The following is an 18,739-nucleotide window of genomic DNA, read 5'->3' as shown; positions in this document are numbered from 1 at the left end:
CCTTCTGGGGCGCCTGAGTGGTTCAGTAGGTTAAGCGTCTGCCTTCGGCTCAGGTCATGATCCCGGGGTCCTGGGATCAAGCCCCATGTTGGGCTCTCCACTCAGCGGAGAGCCTGCTTCTCCCTCTCCCTCTGCTGCTCCCCCTGCTTGTGCTCTCTCTCTCTCTCTCAAATAAATAAAATCTTTAAAAATATATTTGATGAGCAAAGGAATGAAGTTGCCTGGCACATCGTTTTATGCTGGTCTAAGGAAGGCCCCCCACAAATCCCGAGTGGGGCGCAGCCTTGAGTTCACATGGCCAAGCTCTCCTGCCAAAAGGCAGCTTCAACATGGTGCCTGGGTGGCTGAGTTGTTAAGCATCTGCCTTCAGCTCGGGTCATGATCCCGGGGTCCCAGGATTGAACCCCACACCTGCTTGTCCCTCTCCCTCTCCCACTGCTTGTGTTCCCTCTCTCACTGCATCTCTCTGTCAAAAAAAAAAAAAAGGCAGCTTCACGACCCCTCACGGTGGCCAGCCCCATCACCAGGTCAGCAGCCACCGAGAAGGCCTCCTGGACCTCCCCGAGCAGAGAGAGGCCTTCTGCTCCCCCATCCCAGCCCCTCACTTCTGCGTCTGAACTCTGCGCGGACAGCCTGAAAAATCGCCTCAAGTCAGGGTTTAGGGGATGCCTGGTTCCCACCATTCCTGTAAAGTCCTGAGCCTTTGGCCACCCCTGGAGGTACAGACCAGCAATAAAGAAGGTGACGAAGTTGTCCAGCAGGATCTCATCATCCTGGGCCCCCTCTTCAGCTGAAAGACAAGGAGGATCTCAGGGCCTGGCCACAAACACCCGCTACATGCATACCCCTCCCTCCCTCTCCCTGCAGCTCAACAAGGAAGCAAACGTCCTTCTCCCCAAAAGTCAGATAGAGACACTGGGAGTCAAGTGTGATCAGCCACCGTGACAGGGGCACCCCTGCCTCCCGGCCCTCTCCAGGCCCAGGCGGGAGCCCTCGAACCTTTGAGGATCTGTGTGAGGATGTCAGCAGGGACGTCCTCCCCCCTCTTCAGGGCCTCCCGGCGGCGCTGGACCCAGTCCTTGCCAACCTGGCGCAGAAAGCGAATGCTCTCCCGGGTCTCGCGGAGCTGCTTCCACTTCCCTGGCATAAACTGAACAGGGGCGCCCACTCAGGACGCCGACCGAGCACACGCGTCCACCTCTCCCCCTCCCGCAACTCCGCAGCGACTTTAGAAACCCACCGCGGCACTGGCAACCTGGGAGGTGGGACGATTGCGAGAAAATCCTAGAAAAGAGGAAGCTGCCAAGGAGACTTGACCAACATGGCAGGCTGAGCCCAAGCATCGGCTTCCCCTTCCTGTACCAAATCCCTAGATATGACGGGAAAGATGCCTGGAAAATAAGAAGCGATCCCTGAAGGATGGAGGCAGCTAGGACTATGAGGAAGGAGGAAACCACAGCCAGGGGGGAGTAGGTAGAATCAACAGCAGAAGAGATGGGGTGGCATCAGGGGACCCCCAGCTCAGAGGCTGAAGTCCCAGGGAACAGGAGGAGGCCCTGGGCATCTGTCTGAGGATCAACTCAAGTACCACCTTTCTCCTTCTTCCTCTTTCATGCCTGGAACAAGACAGTGATAGCTGGAGCTGCAGCAGCCATCTTATAACAATGAGCTGATGTGCTGGAGACAGTGGAACGGAAAGACAAAATATTCCAGGACCATCAGACACTGTGTCCTATCACAGCCATCCTCCATGGTCTGCTTCAGGATTATTTCACATGAGAGAAAGATTAACTCCTAATTTACTTAAACCACTTTGCTTTTGATTCTCCACGGTAGGAGATGTACGCAAATCCTAACAGATTCACTTCACTCATACCAGTGCTCCAAACCCATTCTGGAAAAAGGTCACTGGAGGAGGTGCTCCAGCAGACTAGGATGCCAGTTCTGGTGGCTGGTCACTGGAGGGGGGTGCAGGCAGTACCTTCGCCAGAGTGTTTCGAGACGCAGTGATCCCCTCCAGGATCAGTTTCACCTTCAGGGACAGAGGCTTCTGGGCACCCAGCAGCATGCCTGTCTCCATCCCAAAAGCTGCCTGGGGGAGAGAGAAGGGCGAGGTCATCCCTGGGTTGGTGGGAAGACTTGAAAACCCAGGGCAGAACCTGGCACTGCTCAGCCAGAGAGACCCAGGCCCTGGGGCTAAGGGTTTATGTGCGTCGTGTCATCGACTCCTTACGATGACCCACAACGATTCCAACCGCCTGGAAGGGGGTGAGGACCACATGGCACATGGGAGCCACTCCACAAACCTTGGTTTCCCTCCTTGACAAGATGCATTTCCCCAGAAATGCAGCCTTCCTTGGTGTCCCTTCTATATCCAGCCTCCCTGTGAATTACTGAATTGTTAATTACCACTTGCGCTCCAGCTGCCTGAGCTGCCCTTACCTGTGCTGGGGAGTTATTGGGCCACTGCTGAGCCTGCCAGGGTACAAGAGCCAAGCCAGACCCAGGGCAGGCACTGAGGGGGAGGTAGGCTTTGGGCTGGGAGGCAAGCAGACGTGAGAGCCAGTCCAGCTTCTGCCACTGACCAGACACAGGCCAGCCCCGACACCTCTCAGGGTCCACTCGCAGAGAATGAGTTAGCAGGTGTGGTCTTGTGGGAGCGCATGTTGAATATTCAAGGAGATAGGAAGCTCCCCACCCAGAGCAGGGCTGACCAGCGGAGGGGGAGGCGGGTGGGGGGATGCCAGGAAAGGGAAGAGGGAGAGAAGAGCAGCCCCCTGACCCACGTCGGACCCTGCTCCCATGGCCCACCAGCCTCCCATCACCTTGGCCAGGATGTCCATGGTGGTGCAGGTCAGCATATCCTGCATGGACACCGGGGTCTGCCCATCTGCCTTGGCCTCCAGAATCTCCACCAGCTGCTCGGCTTTCTCGTTGAACGTTTCCATCAAGCTGACCAAGGAGCTGGGGGAACAGCATCCGTTGAAGGAGCCAAGAAATTGGAAAAAACCCAAATGTGTCTATCGACTGATGAATGGATAAGCAGAATGTGGTATGTCCAATACAATGGAATTTCATTTGATAATAAAAAAAGGGAAATTCTGGGGCACCTGGGTGGCTCAGTTGGTTGAGTGACTGCCTTTGGCTTGGGTCAAGGTCCTGGGGTCCTGGGACCGGGTCCCGCATTGGGCTCCCTGTTCTGCAGGGAACATGCTTCTCCCTCTGCCTGCTACTCTCCCTGCTTGTGCTCTCTCTCTCTATCAAATAAATAAAATCTTAAAAAAAAGGGGGGGGATTCTGAATCATGCTTGGGCATGGATGAACTTCCAAAATCTTATGCTAAGTGAAAGAAGCCCAAAAGAAATGTTGTAGGATTCCCTTTATCCAAAATGTCTAGAATACAAAAATCCACAGAGACGGAAAGAGGATTAGTGGTTTCCAGGTACTGAGGCCGCTGAAGGGAAATGGGGAGTGACTGCTTTTTGGGGTGATGAACGTATTCTAAAATGGACCGTGGTGATGGTTGTACAATTTTGTGACTATGCGAAAACCCGCTCAATTGTAAGTGATGAATTGTAGGGTATGGAAACCGGACCGCAATAAAAGCTATTTAACACATAAAATGTAGCCAAAAGCGAGAGCTATAATAAAGAAAATGAAAAACCCAGAGGAGGACTGATGAGGTCTGAGTGGGGGAGTTCCTGGGGGAAACTCCAGTGGGGGAGACCCCCACCCCCATGCCTCACTGCCGCTCACCCCGTATTGGTCAGTCCTATACCGCTGGCAGCTTGCCTTGCTCTCCCTCTCTGACTACCAATGCCCTCTCCTCTCTCCCTTCAGCTGGGGTGAAGCGCCTCCTGTGAAGCCCACCCCCTTCCCAAAGCCTGCCATCTTGGAGACACTCACCTGCGGCTGAAGGCCAGGTCCATGACGCGGCGCTGTTTGTGCCAGCGCTCATAGTCACATTCCGACACCAAGCCTTGGCCAAAGAGTCTGCCGGGGGACAAACGTCTGACATGAGAAATGGGGAGGGAAGGGGGGACTGATGGCTTCATGGGGACAGGATCACCTTTCAGGATGACGGAAATGTTCTGGAACTACACAGTGGTGATGGTCACACCATATTGTGAATGGACCAAATGCCACAGAATTGTAACTCCAAGGCGGTTAAAATGATAACTTTTGTGAATTTTACCACGACAAAAAATAAATAAGGAATGGGATGGTCATATGCCCCAACCTGGCAACCCCCCCACCCGCCCATCCGCTATCCAGAGGGGAAAGAGGAGAAGGAAGGTGACAATGACAAGAGCGGTGGCCACTATTTATGGGGCACCTGTTGTGTGCCTGGTAGCCAGGGATCAGGCCTTCATGCTATGCCCAATGCCCTGGGCCCTGCGGCCCCCCTGCCCGCCACCAGAGGATTTCCCGTCCTCTCCCCCAGCCCCTCCTCATGCCTTACCTCTCACCAAACACAGTCTGGATTGCGTGGTACATCTTGGAGTCCTTGTTGTACTTGGTGGACATCAGGAACTTCTAAACATCCCCAAAAAGCCAACATGAGCTCGTGCACCCGTGAGAGGCTGCAAAGGACTCAGCAGTTTTCTAGACTCTTGTAAAACAATGCCCAACAGTCACCATTACCTGAGTCCCAGCTGTGGCGTGAGAACTTCGTCCAGCACAATCTCACCTAATCCTCCAGAAACCCTGCCCTCCAGCAACAAAATCTTGTTTGGGGATGAGGAAAGCAGGGCACAGAGGGGCACAGTGATATTCCTTTGGCCACACAGCGAGAGTGGGGGTCCTCCATTCCATGCCCACGCATGGACCTCAGGGCACACCATCTTCCAAAGCAGTGAGAACCAGAGTGGGGAAGGGGAGAAGCTCAAAGGGAGGCCTTCTGGGACACAGGAGAGACCCTCGGCACAGATTCAGTATTGTTAGTGCCAACCTAGGTACGGAAGTCAAGGAAGGCTTCCTGGAGGAAGGATCTCAACTTGCCTCACTGTAAGCTGGTTGGTAACAATAAAAAGGTTGGCTGACAGCTCTTGAACCAGTACAGCCAAGGGGTTAACAGCTCAGGCTTGAATTTAGACCCAGGCTCAGCATCTTGGTTCTACGACTTGCTAACTCTATGACCACAGGCAAGTTACTCATCTCCTCCGCCTTCAGCTTCCTCATCTCCCCTGATGGGGTAAGAAGCGTGCCTGCCTGGGAAGGTTGCTGTGAAGAGTGAATTCACTCTGCATGAAAAGTCTGAGAGCACTGGGACACAGCAGCTTCTCCATAAATGCCAGGGCCACACGGGCATCCTATAGCTCACTTCGCGCACAGAAGATGTAGGTGCTATTGTTATGCTCATCTTATGCAGGATGAAGAAACTGAGATTTAAAATGCCTGAGGTCACACACACGGTGAATGGCGGACCTAGGATTTGAATCCAGGCCGTTTTCCATGGGAGCGAGGAAAGTGAAGGCTGTGATCCAGGCAGGGAAAGCCCAGGCCACACGCTGCCTTCAGGCAGAGGGAGAAGTGGGGAGGGGCAGTAGGGGGCTGGATCCCAGAGGTCTGCCTTATGGTTCACTGAGCTTTATCCCGTGGGCACTGGAAAGCAGCCAGATGATATCTCTACTCTACATTAATCCAGGGACTCCTGGTATCTGGGAGCTGAGCCCGGGGGGGTCTAATATCAATTTTTCAGCCGAAAGGAAACCCCCAAAATGGCTGACTTTGGATCATGAGCCATATCCTGAGAACCCCAGCCCCACCCAAACACTGTCATTTATAAACCAACTTTTGTCACTAACCACTCCTACAGGTTCCATCCTTATGACAATAAAGGCTCATCTCCCAGGTCCCTCTCAAACATCCCCAAATAACCCAAGCTCTGTGCTAACCCCCCAACCTAAACTGAGGAGTCTCCACACTGAGGTAGAGCAGCGTCAACACAGGCTCCAATCGTGTGTCCCCATAGTCAGGGGTCCCCATGTCTGCTGTCCCTGGGGCTGGGGTTCCTTTGAAGGCCCAGTGAGCTAGGTTCTGGGACATGAGGAGTGAATGGGGCACCCTCAGCACCTTCGCTGCCTTCTCTGAGTGTCCATACTGACAGCACTCTACTGCACATTAAGGGATAACTGCTGGGAACTTGACCTCTTGCCATAAGCAATAAAAAAAATTTTTTTAAGGAAAAATGCATGAAATGTCTGTTTTCAGACACTAGACAACAGGACGTGCAGGATTGTGAATCCCAAGAGAAGGAAAAGGAAAAAAAAAAAGATGTGAGCCCTACAACCAAAGATTACTCCAACTTTCTATAATTTGGGGATAAAGGCAATAAAATATAAAACTGAAATATAGCCCGGCAGGCTTTCCAAGTTGATAAGGCAGAAATCAGAATCCAGACAGGCCGGAGGAAGCTAGAATTTATAGGACAGAGCACCCGAGGGAAGGGAACAATGCATAGGAAGAGCTTCTGTGCAGAAATCTGCATAGCGATCCCCTCCATCTTTGGATGAATGACCCATACATGCATATAGTGAACACAAGACCGAGTTCAAAACAACTTCTAGGAAAAGGAGAAATATGGAGTAACTACAGGCTAAACTATTCTCAGAGCTGACACAGCCCAAGAACTGTTCAAGTTCCCAAGGGCCAGCATTAAATCTCAAACATAAGGCCTTTATGTGGTCCCCAGAAGAGTCATTCCTTAGTAGTGGGGCTAAATTTGCCCTAGAGTAAAACTTAACCCTAGACCAACCCTACAAAGCCTTAAGACAAACCTGAAAAGGATCAAACTAATCCACAGGTAATTTTACCATCTGCCAGGATGAATTCTAGTACCCCTTAAAGGAATGAAACAGGAGTGCTTGGGTAGCTCAGTTGTTAAGTGTCTGCCTTTGGCTCAGGTCATGATCCAGGGTCCTGGGATCAAGCCCTGCATTGGGCTCCCTGCTCGGCAGGAAGCATGTTTCTCCCTCTCTCACTCCCCCTGCTTGTGTTCCCCCTCTCGCTGTGTCTCTCTCTGTCAAATAAATAAATAAAATCTTTAAAAAATTAAAATTAAAAAAAAGGAATGAAACAAAAGTGAACCCTCAACAATGTCCAACTCACAATGTCCAGGGTCCAACATGAAATCACTAGACATGCCAAAGAGCAGGAAAAATCTACCTATAATCAGGCCCAGAAATAACGGAGATGATGGAGTTTGCAGACAGGATCTTCAACACATTTATTACGAATATTGCAAATAGTTGCAAGGAACCCACATATCCAAGAAGTTTGAAGACTCCTACAGAGCATTAACAAAAAGAAAAGTACACCAAGGAAGATCATAATCAAATTTCTGACACCAGTGATAAAGAGAAAATCTTTAAAGTAGACAGAGATGAAGTAGTTTATCAGTAGGCTGATGTAAGTTAAAGATTATACTATAAATCCCAGGACTACCACTAAGAGAAAAAGAAAGAGGGCCAATAAGCAAATGATGGAGATAAGAGAGAATACTAAAACATACTTAATCCAAAAGAAGGCAGGAAAGGAGGAGAGGAGAACAAAGAACAGATAGGACAGAGAACAGTAACAGTATGATAGATTTAAACCTCACCGTATCAATGACTACATTAAATATAAATAATCTAAGCACTCCAATTAAAAGGCAGAGATTGTCAGACAGTAAAACAGCAAAACCCAACTATATGCTATCTATAGAAAACCCACTTTAAATATAAAAACCCAAGGACACCTGGTGGCTCACTCCTTAAGCATGTGTCTTTGGCTCAGGTCATGATCCCAGGGTCCTGGGATTGAGTCCTACATTGAGCTCTCTGCTCAGTGGGGAGTCTGCTTCTCCTTTCACTCTCCCTCTGTTCTCTCCCACCCCCCAAGTGAAAAAATAAAATCTTAAAAAATATATATATGTGTGTATATATATATGTATATATATGTGTGTATACATATATATTTATATATATGTATATATATATTTATATATATATATATATGTATATATATATATAAATATAAAAACCCAAATGGGTTAAAAGTAAAAGGATGGTAAAAGATCAACTCTTCAACACTAAGCAGAAGAGAGCTGGAGTAGCTACATTAATACTAGACAAAATGTCCTTCAAGAAATGGAATATGACCAGGGCTCCTGGGTGGCTCAGTGGGTTAAAACCTCTGCCTTCGGCTCAGGTCCTGATCCCAGGGTCCTAGGATCGAGCCCTGCATCAGGCTGTCTGCTCAGCAGGGAGCCTGCTTCTCCGTCTCTCTCTGCCTGCCTCTCTGCCTACTTGTGATTTCTGTCTGTCAAATAAATAAATAAAATCTTAAAAAAAAAAAAAGAAATGGAATATTTCCAAGGGTAAAGGGGGACATTTCTAAAGATAAGAGGGTCAATTCATCACAAAGACATATCAACCCTAAATGTGTTCATGCCTAATAACAGAACTTCAAAATATATGAAGCAAAATGGATAGAACCAAAAGCAGAAATAGAAAAACGCATGATTGTGGTCAGAATTTGACATTCCTCTCCAAGTAATTGCTAGAACAACTATACAGTAAATCAGTGAGGACTTAGAAGATCCTGCTAACACTACCAACCAACTTCTCCTAACTGACATTTCTAAAACATTCCATTCAACAATCACAGAATATACATGCTTTTTAAGTGCTCATAAACATTCACTAAGAAAGATCATAAGGGAGGTCATAAAATAAGCTTCAATTCGTTTAGATCAATTGAAATCATGAAGAGTATTTTCTCTGGCCTCATGGAATTAAACTAGAAATCAATAACAAAAGGTATTTGGAAATACCATAATATTTAGAAATTGAATAACATAATCTAAATAATCCATGAATCAAAGAAATCACAAAGGAAGTTAGAAACTGGTTTGCACCAAATGAAAATAAAAGCACAACATATTGAAATTATGTTACATTTGTGCTAATGTAGTACTTACAAGGAGATATGTGGCTATAAGTGCTTATATTAGAAAAGAAACAAGGTCTAGAATCAAATTTCTCATCTCCCACCTTAAAAAATTTGCACAAGAACAAATTAAATCCAAAGTGAGTAGAGGAAGGAAATAATAAAGAGCAGAAATCAATAAAATAGAAAATGGAAAAACAATAGAGAAATCCAATAAAACCAAAATCTGGTTCTTTGAAAAGATAAATAAAATTGATAAATCTTTTGCTACCCTGATGAAGAAAATAAGAGAACACCCAAATAATGGTTTGCAGGAATGAAAGAAGGAATATCATCACAAAGCCAGTAGACATGAAAAAGTTAATCAATACATATTATGGACAACTTCATACCAATAATTTTAACAATTAGATGATTACTAAACCCAAGAAAAATAGAAAATTGGAATGGCCATAAATCAATTGAAGAGAGTGAGTAATTAAAACAAAACAAGAAGCACTTCCTTCAAAGAATATGCCAGGCCCAGATGGCTTCACTGGTGAGTCTTATCATAAACATTCAAGGAAAAAACAGCACTACCCCATACAAATGCTCTCAGACAACAAAGGAGAGGGGACATTTCCCGACTCCCCTTACAAGGTCTATTAAACTGATTTCCAAACCAGACAAAGGCATTATAAGAAAATAATAAATATAGAAACAAAAAATTCTTAGCAGAAGGTGAGTAAATTGTATCATGACCAGGAATGCAAGGTTGGCTCAACACTTGAATATTAACCAATGCATTCATCATATTAACATACATCGCTCAACTTTTCTCACTGGGCATCACGAAGTTCTTTGCATATGGTTTTTAGTGCTTTAAAAATGAATAAACTGTGTCTATATTTGAAATTAATTTTTTTAAATTATTTTCAGGGGCACCTGGGTGGCTCAGTGGGTTAAAGCCTCTGCTTTCGGCTCAGGTCATGATCCCAGGATCCTGGGATTGAACCCCGTATCTGGCTCTCTGCTCAGCGGGGAGCCTGCTTCCCTTCCTCTCTCTCTGACTGCCTCTCTGCCTACCTGTGATCTCTGTCTGTCAAGTAAATAAACAAAATCTTTAAAAAAAAAAAAAGAAAGAAAAAGACAATGCTTTTTAAAAAAAAAAAATTATTTTCAGCATCCTCTTAGAGACACCATGGTGGTTCAGTCTTTTCACCTGATCTAGACCCCAAGGTGCATTTTCTCCGTCTCCTGCCAAGAATCACCCTGCTCAGCTGCTAAGTACCCAGTGTGAGAACAGAAGCACTGGCGTTTATTGGGCAATTGCTGGGTGTCAGGCATGGGCTGGGTGACTCACACGTGTTATTTCAGCTCCAGCATCATCCCTATTTTATAGATGAGGACACGGAGGCCCAGAGGGATGGCAGAGCGACCAGACTGGAGCCCAGGTCAGCCTGCTCCAACGTAAATGATCCGCTGGCCATTCTTAGTGCTTAGTACCCACATGGCAGGTGTCCTCCTGTCCACAGTACAGACTGATCCATTCTCCCTGTCTGTTTCCTCATCTCTAATGTGGGGGCTGATGAGAGGCTCTCCCCCTATGAGGATTAAATGGGTTCATAATCATGAAGTACATAAAGAAGTGCATGTTTAGGTATCTGTTGTCCCCTTTTTTTGTAAATAAATGTTTATATAAATATTTGTGAAAGAAATCAATGGATCTTTAATTCTCATTCTAGCCCGGAGACAGAGGGGTTAAGATCCCACCTTGAAGATGAAGGAACCAAGGCTGAGAGAGATGAGAGAGCTAAATGTGTGTGCCACTTGGGCCACACTCCCAAATGGCGGGTGGTCAGAGAGGAAGACACCACTCGTTTCTGGATCCTTGGGAAACCAGCTGGTTTCCCAAGTTGGTTTCCCAAGTTGCTGGTGCCTCTGGGACATTTCTTCTGCAGTCCCTGGGATCTGAGTTTCGTGCCCCCAACCAGGGAAGGGAAGGGCCCCATGGAACCCATGGCTCCCCATGGAACCCCTTGGCTTCCTACCTTGACCGACTCAGGGCTCGTGACGATGACCGAGGTTTTGTGGAAGACATTGACCCGCACGACAGGGCCATACTTCTTAGCCCTAGAAACCAAAATGACCCAAAGGAGGCTGTCAGCTATGGGATACGTGAATATCACCATCACCATCACCACCCAGCAGGAGGATCAGGGTGTCCCATCCCAGGACTCCCTGCTGAGTCACACACGGCCCCCCACCCCCACACTGGGTCTCAATTTCCATATCCATGCAATAGGGTTGCTACACTTCTCCTTTGCTGGGAATCAAGCCAGATTGTGTCTTTGAAAATGCTTTGGCAAGTGTAAAACACCACCACATACACTGATTATTACCGAGTCACACCCCCCACCCAGCTTACAGATGAAGAAACTGAGGCTCAGGGTGTCTGATGGCTACTCTCAGGTTGCACGGCTGGCGAAAGGCCGAGCTTGCCTTCTGAACCAGCCTCCTCTGCCTCTCCACTCAGGGGAGGAACTTTGGGGGTAGCATTAACCTGGCAGGGGAGGGGGGAGTGTACGCGCTGGCCTGAGGGACGGGGGGTGGTGCCCCATGAGGGACCTGGGTTGGAGTAAGGACAACAAATGACAATTGGGACCCACCAATCCAAAAACACATCTTGGAGCACGCGGCCACAAACCTCATCCTTTCTCCAAAAGTAGGGGAGATGTCCTAGAAGGAAACTAGAAGAAAGGGGAAATATTAAGATCACCAGAAGTCACCGTTAAAGAGTGCCCCCCTCCCCACAGGACCCCGTGAGGTCGGCGTTATTAGGCCCACTTCGCAGATGGAAGGACTGAGGCACGAGGAGGTATGGTCCTGGCTCAGGGGCACTGGGCAGTAAGAATGAAGGCAGGACACAAAGTCAGGTCTGGCCAGCTCCAGACATCTCGATAGAGAAGACAGAGAAGGGTGAGTCCATCTCCCTGGTGCGGAGGCGGGGGGTTGGCACGTGGAAAGTGGACAGTATTACTGTGTGCGTCTACCTTGAGACATCCACTGAACGCTGACTGCAGGCTGGACACCATTCTCCGCCTCATTCCAGCTGACCTTCCCGACTGCTGGGAGGTAGATCTGTTGTTAACCTGTCTTACAGGAGTGGCAGCCCAGGCACAGAGGTGATCATCTGCTCACCATGGCACGGTTGGGACCAGGCCACCCCAAAGTCCTTCTCGCCAGGGGATGGTTTGGTGATGCTAAGTCTGCAGTGTGTGCATGTCTCTTGTGACCACCAGCATGGGATCAAGTCTGTTTGGCGTCAGCTTGCGGCAAGTTTTAAGGTGCTTCCTATCCCCTGCATGACTTATTCCAGCCAAGCTCACTGACTGAACCATCTAGAATGGACAACGGAACTGCAGATGGGGTTTCTGGGTCAGAGAACTCACCTCCTGGCGGGAGATGGAGAGCACATAAAAAAATAGGTAAGTAAATATGCAGTCGGAGAGTGATGGGAGCAAAAGCAGAGGGGTAGATAATCAGAGGTAGGGATAGGAGGGGGGTTGCTGTTTTCTACAGGCAGGTCAGGAAATGGCCTGTAAGAAGGTAATATGTGAGCAGCCATAAGTGAGGGACTTGGATGCCCAGGTATCTGGGAGAAGAGCATTACTGGCCACGGGAATAGCAGGTGCAAATGTCCTGAGGTAGAAGTGTACTTGGTAAGTTCAAGGACCAGGGGCGGGTGTTGACGCTGGAGTACAGTGTTTAAGGGAGATGTGGTACAGAATAGGTTTTCCAAGGTAGGGGACAGGTCACCAATAGCCTTGTGGACTACTGTCAAACTTTTGTTTTGACCTTGAAATTGGGGCCACTGGAGGGTTTTGAGCAGAGCAGTGACAGGGTCTGATGGGTTTTCAATGGCTCACACTCACAGCTGCTGTGCTGAGAGTAAATGGGATGGATGGAGGGCAGGAAGGGAGGCAGGGGTACCAGCGAGGGGCTGTGAAAGGGGACAGGGCTCAGACCCCTGCAGTCGAGAAGCCCCATTTCTAGTGTACATTGTAGGAAGAGCCAAGCGACTTGCTGTGGGGGTGGGTGTGAGAGCGGTGTCAGGGCTGACCCAAGTCTCCTGGGCTGAGAGTCGGAAGGATGAATGGGGCTGCCATTTACTAAGGTGAGGAGGACGGAAAAGGAGCTGGTGGGCGGTGGCAGACCCCTTCGTGCCCACCTCTGCTCTTGGGTATTTGAGGACCAGCACGGAGACTCTGCCGGGGGTGCCCAGCTCTGCCTGCCGGAAGGGTGGGCCGGAAGTCCCAGCTCCACACCCCCAGGGCAGCCTCCACCAATGACCCTGTGCCCTCCATCTGCGTGGGGGTAAGCTTCCAGAGCTCCGCAGGGAGGGGGTGCACCTCAGTTGCTCTCAGAGGTAGCTTGCTTTATTGGCTTTCTGACCTCCTCTCTCTATCTAATTGCCAGCTCCCCCCGGGATCAACCCCCCTAAACCACTTACATTTCCGTTTTTGTCTCAAGATCGGCTCCTGGGGACCAACCTGAGACAAGTGGATTAAACTAGGCATTGGGCTGGGAAGCTGTCAGGTTTGCAGAGGAAAGCTACTAAGGGAAGCGGCAGGTGAGCAGGGACTTGAAGCCAGGCTACAGATGGGGATGTGACGGTCCTCAGCAGAGAGGCAGCACTTAGAGCCCGGGCAATGGGATCAGACCCTGGGGGGTGAGTGTAGACGGGGAAGAGACCCAACGACTGCGCCAGGCCATCAGGCAGCAAAGGGACCACCAGCCAGGGAGACTGAGTGGGAGCTGCTGGGGAGGCTGGAGGCGAGCAGTGGGGAGTGGAGGGGGAAGCCTGCAGAGAGAGCAGGACAGGGAAGGGACGGGCACTCCCCCAGGCTGCCCTGGGGCCAGGCAAAACCAGGGACCGAAGTGTTTTTGTGCATGGAGCTATGGGGGTCAGAGCAGGGTGGGCAGAGAGGTAGGGTGGCGGGCCCAAGAGAGGAAGAGGAGGTGGGATGGGGGCCCAAAGGTAGGTGGGCTTCTCAGGGGGTGCTGAGGGGGTGCAGAACCAGAGGGCGGCAGTTGGAGGGAACCGGAAGGGAAGAGACAGGTGGTAGTTTTTTCCTTTTTTTCTTTCTTTCTTTCTTTCTTTTTTTTTTTTTTTAAACAACGTGTTACATAAAAATGGGAATGATGCAGGAGACAGGGAAAACTGACGGCAGCGGGGGTGCTGCTGGGTGCTGCTGAACTTCGGGGCCGGCTCTCCTTGGCCACAAGCCCTGGGGTCCGGGTGGGAAGGGCGCGTGGGCCCCGTGCAGGGAAGGGGGCAGCAGCGGCCGCGGGGCCCTGGAAGGAAGTTCCAGGCTGTTCCATGTACTCGGGAGGTAGGAGGCAAGAATAAAGGCTGAGAGCGGGGATGGAGGGGGAGGTGGCAGGGACGGAAAAGAAGCAAGAACACTTGGAGAGTGGGAGGGCAGATGCGTGAGGAGAGAAGAGCGGTGTGGCCCGGGGCAGCGGAAGTGCACCCCGGGTGAGCGGCCGTGAACTCACGCTGCTCCCCCTACGGAGAGACGGACCCTGGCCATCGCACGGGACTGGCCGTGTTTCCAGAATAATCTAGTAGCCGTGGTCACTCCCCATTGCACGTTTCGGGAGAACGTTCTGTTTGGAAGCGCCCGAGCGAGAACAGAGTCTAGACCCTCCTCACCCTCCCAGGCCTGTCCGAGAGCCTCCACTGGAAACACTGGGGCCCGCTGCCGTTTGGGGACGAAGGCGAGTGACACCTCAAGAAGGCCCGGGGGACAGAGTGGCGTGGGGTCCCCACCGAACTACAATCCGTTCCTTCCAGGTCCTGCAGGGGGCGCTGGGGAGGCAAAGGCCGAGCGGGAAGATGGGGCTACCGGGGCTGGGCTGGGGGCCCGAAGAAGCAAGCCCCTGTTGGTAGACTGGATGTGGCAGAGCGGCCCAGGGAGAGAGGGAGGAGGGTGTAGGTCCCCTCCCAGCCCGGTCTGTGGCCCTGGGGTTGGTACTGGGGCAGTGCAAGGTTTCCTGAGGGCAGAGGAAAGTCTTGGCGGGTGGAGAAGCAGAGGTCACCTGCAGAGCCCACTGTGAGGCCAGCCCCGGGGAGGAAGGGAGCCCACACAATGGCTGAGTGGTGGGCCGTTGCCAGGAGTGAGGGTGAGGGGCCATGCCTGGGCCTCCTGCCAGTGGAATGGGGGTGGTGAGCGCTCCGCTGGGCACCCAAAGGTCCTTTGGACGTGCCACCCAACGGAGCCAGCAAGGGGTCACCACCGTCCCAGGAGCCATCTGGCCGTTTGTTGAACAGACCCCACCTTGGGCAACCTGGCAAGTAGGAATGGGAAGAGGGAGATGATGCCCCCCAGGAGCCACCCTTGAAAAACTGATTCCAAAATAAATAAAAACTGGAAGAGAGAGGCTTTTTTGTTGTCAAGTTTACATCCATCCCACGCTACCGGGAGAGTGGGAGCTGATGAGGAAGTTGAGAGCAGTGAGAGAAAAATGAAGAAACCACAAGTATTTGTGTGGGATCCGAACGTGGGGTCTGAGTTTTCAGCTGCTACACGGATGGTTGCAGTAGGATGTTGTCTGTGGGGAACTCCGGGAGGGCATCCTGGAGGAGAGGGCATCCTGGTGACTCCCGCTGAATAAGGAGGAGGATGGGAGGGGCAGGGGAGCACAGCAGCTGCCCCTTGTAAGGCTCAGGGATGCTTGCCTGAAAGTTGGCAAAGCCTGGAAGCACCAAGCGGCAAATGTTAGTACTAGACACTCTATATGTACACTTCTTTGCCAGTCATGGTGTTGCCAATCATGGTTTGAGGATCCAGGCTTTGAATAGCAAAGCAGCTGATCTGTGCTAGAAGAGGTTCCAGAACTTTCATTTAGTGCAGTTTTATATGTGACCACCAAACAACTGTTAATCCCAAATCTTTTTGCATATGCCTCGTTCAGTTCAACTCCTTAGACTAAAGAGCCCAACCACAATTGTATTTAATTATATAATTAAGGATTATATAATTAACTTCCTCCCACTCCTCCACCCACCCACACGCACCTGTAGGTCACACGTAGATTCTGCAGTGTAGGATTTGGGGGAGAATTCAGGCATAAAAGGGAAGAAATACAGACACATACTACTACACGGACAGGCCTGGGAAACACGGTGCTCAGTGAAAGAAGCCAGCCACAAATGGCCACATCTTGTATGATTGCATTTATATGTAATGTGCAAAACAGACAAATCTAGGTACAAAACAGATTAGTGGTTGCTTAGGGCCGGGGGATGAGGGGTCAGGGGAGATGAGGAGTGACAACTAGTGGGCTTCTTTTTGGGGTGATGGAAAGGTTCTGGAACCAGCAGTTAAGATTGAACAACTCTGTCACTATACTGAAAAGCACTGGTTGTGCACTTTAAGAGGGTAAGTCTTACGGCACAGTTTTATTTTGAAAATGCAACTTAAAAAAGGGAGATGGGCGAGGGGCCAAAAGGGGCTTCACTTAAGTTCTGCCCTCTCAAGACAAAGAGACGAGACCAGGTCTGCGGTGCTGGAAGTACATGGGTTTACAAGAAGACCAAGTCATGATGAGACCCAGCAGAATGAGCACAACCTTCACTCAACCCCAAGAGGTTCATGGCTGATTTGAAAAGTGGGAAGGGTGACAGTGTGCCTAACAGAGCTGGTAGGCGATTTCTACCACCCACTTTGAATCACTGTTTATTGAGTGTCTACTATGTACCAGCTGCGGCTGTGCCAGATGTCAGGAACATGGTAGTGAACAAGACAGACACAGGCCTATGGGAAAGACAGACACTTAACAAGAGGTTGCACAGAGAATTACCCAACTCTTAAACAATGACACAGAGTTTACAAAACGAACATGATATTTTCAGGCATGGAAGCAGGTGGGACCTCCCTGAGGAGTTAGCATTGAAGCCAAGCCTGGAAGGTGAGGGGAAGAACCATCTGAGTGGCGTGGAAGACAGAGCTGCTAAGCACGGGAAAAGGAAGACCCAAAAGTGGGCGAAGGCTCCTGGGAAGACAGAGAGCCAGCAGGGAGAACAATCACCGCCCTGTGTCACCAGCCACTGAGATCCTTCCCAAACCCACCAAACAGAGATTCAGGCTTCCAATGCCAGGTAATCTGGCTTGGGCTGGAGGTGGGCACCTTCCAGAATGTTCATGTCCTGAGGTTTTAAAAAGTGTGTCTAATACCATTGTTTATTCATTCATTCAACAAATATTTATTGAGCATCTGCAGTGTGCCAGGTGCTGGGGATACACAAGCGAACACACAGCATCCCTGCCCTCCTGGGGCTCACATTCTAAAGGCGGGGAGACAGACACAGTCAACAGGTGAACAGACAGTCAACAAGTGAACAGAAGGTAACTTCAGGGGTGATGGCCCCTTAAGGAGTTCGTGGCTAGGTGGGCTTTTACACAGGGTGGATGGGTGGGGAACAGCAAGACCCTGGAGCTGCAGGAGGGGGTTGCAGAAAGACCGGGGCAGCAGTGAGCAAGGGGGGCGGGGGGATGAAAACAGTACAGAGTGGGTTCTGAGAGCTCAGCAGGGGCCTTGCTGGCCATACAGTGGACTTAATCTAGACTTAGATTTCCTTCTAAAGTGATGGAAAGCTTTTGGAGCAGAGAAATGACACGTTTGATTTAGCTTCAGAAAGGTAAGCTTCTGGTTGGGGGGGGGTAGGTAAGTTGGGTGGGGGTGGGGGACAAGGATGGAATGGAAGTACTAAGGAGAGGACAAAAAGGATATACCAGGACAGAAATACAAAGGGGAATGTGAGCAGAGTAGAGTGTGTCGCAATCCAGGTTGAGCGACCCCGTTCCGAGTCTCAAAGTTAAGAGTGCCTACTTCAGAGGCAAGGCTGACCCGGGCTTAAATCTAGGCTTACCAAGTGTGTGACCTTGGGCAGGTGACTTTGCCTCCGCGCGCCTCAGTCTCCGCGTCTGAACGATGGGGTAACAATAGCGCCTACCTAACAGGGTTGTCGCTGCCATCACGTTTGTGGGGCCCAGCAGAGCGCGGTGGGCGCCGAGCAGCTGCCGCGGCTGTGAGTAATTTGTTACTAAGAATAGTTAGCGCCCCTCTCCCGGCCGCCGTCTCCAAGCGGCCACGCGCAACGGCGAGGCTGGACCCCCGGCCCCGACGCCGGCTTGGACGCGGCCCCCCGGCCCCCCACTCGAGCGCCCCATCCAGGCCCCCGCCCCCACCCCCCGCTCACCTGGGCCGCGGCGGCCCGGGGATGTGCTCGTAGCGGCTGCGAGCGCGGTGCACGAAGGTGCAGCAGAGGCCGAAGGCGACCAGGACGGCGCTGCCGAGCAGCAGCAGCAGCCCGGGGCTCATGGCTCCCGGGCAGGCCAGGCCAGGGTCGGGGCCGGGCACCCAGGGGGCGGGAGGCCGCGAGCCGACTCAGCTGTCAGCGCCGCGCGCCGCCTCGGCCCGAGGCCCGGCGCGACCCAGCACCGCCTACTCCCGCTCGGCTCCGCCCCCGCCGGTTCGACCCCTCCCAGAGCGCTTCGTCCCCGCCAACCACGTCTCCGCCTCCAGCGCCCGCTCTCGGGGCCCGCCCCCGCCCCGCCCCAATCCCCGCCCCAACCTCAACACAGCTCCAGCTCAGGCCCCGCCCAGAGCATGGGATTTCCGCCAGTCACAACGCCGTTTCTGGCTCAGACTCCCCCCCCGTGCTCCGCCCCCTCCCCGCCTCCCCAGGCCCCGCCCCCAGCCTCTCAAAAGCTCTGTCCCCACAGCAGCTCCGCCCAGAACGCGTTGTCCTGGGCAA

At 51.2% G+C, this 18,739-nt stretch overlaps 1 protein-coding gene across 1 annotated transcript in view; it reads right to left on the bottom strand.

The window, feature by feature from the left end:
• Window positions 1-18,452, bottom strand: part of LOC123943210 (cholesterol 24-hydroxylase) — a 34,034-nt gene extending 15,582 nt beyond the window's left edge. The window contains exons 1-9 of the mRNA XM_046007179.1: window positions 18,182-18,452; window positions 11,583-11,663; window positions 10,965-11,046; window positions 4,463-4,536; window positions 3,907-3,993; window positions 2,826-2,964; window positions 1,982-2,092; window positions 1,000-1,150; window positions 728-790 (exon numbers count right to left, since the gene is read on the bottom strand). Of these exons, the coding sequence (XP_045863135.1) occupies window positions 728-790; window positions 1,000-1,150; window positions 1,982-2,092; window positions 2,826-2,964; window positions 3,907-3,993; window positions 4,463-4,536; window positions 10,965-11,046; window positions 11,583-11,663; window positions 18,182-18,303 (910 nt within the window). The 5' untranslated portion in view covers window positions 18,304-18,452. The remainder of the gene's footprint in view (window positions 1-727; window positions 791-999; window positions 1,151-1,981; window positions 2,093-2,825; window positions 2,965-3,906; window positions 3,994-4,462; window positions 4,537-10,964; window positions 11,047-11,582; window positions 11,664-18,181) is intronic.
• Between the last annotated feature and the right edge of the window lie 287 nt (window positions 18,453-18,739).

This window comes from Meles meles, chromosome 6 (genome assembly GCF_922984935.1).
Source record: "Meles meles chromosome 6, mMelMel3.1 paternal haplotype, whole genome shotgun sequence".
In the NCBI taxonomy this organism is placed as follows: domain Eukaryota; kingdom Metazoa; phylum Chordata; class Mammalia; order Carnivora; family Mustelidae; genus Meles; species Meles meles.
Note: the sequence above shows the minus strand (reverse complement) of the source record. Positions and strands in the feature narration are given on the sequence as shown.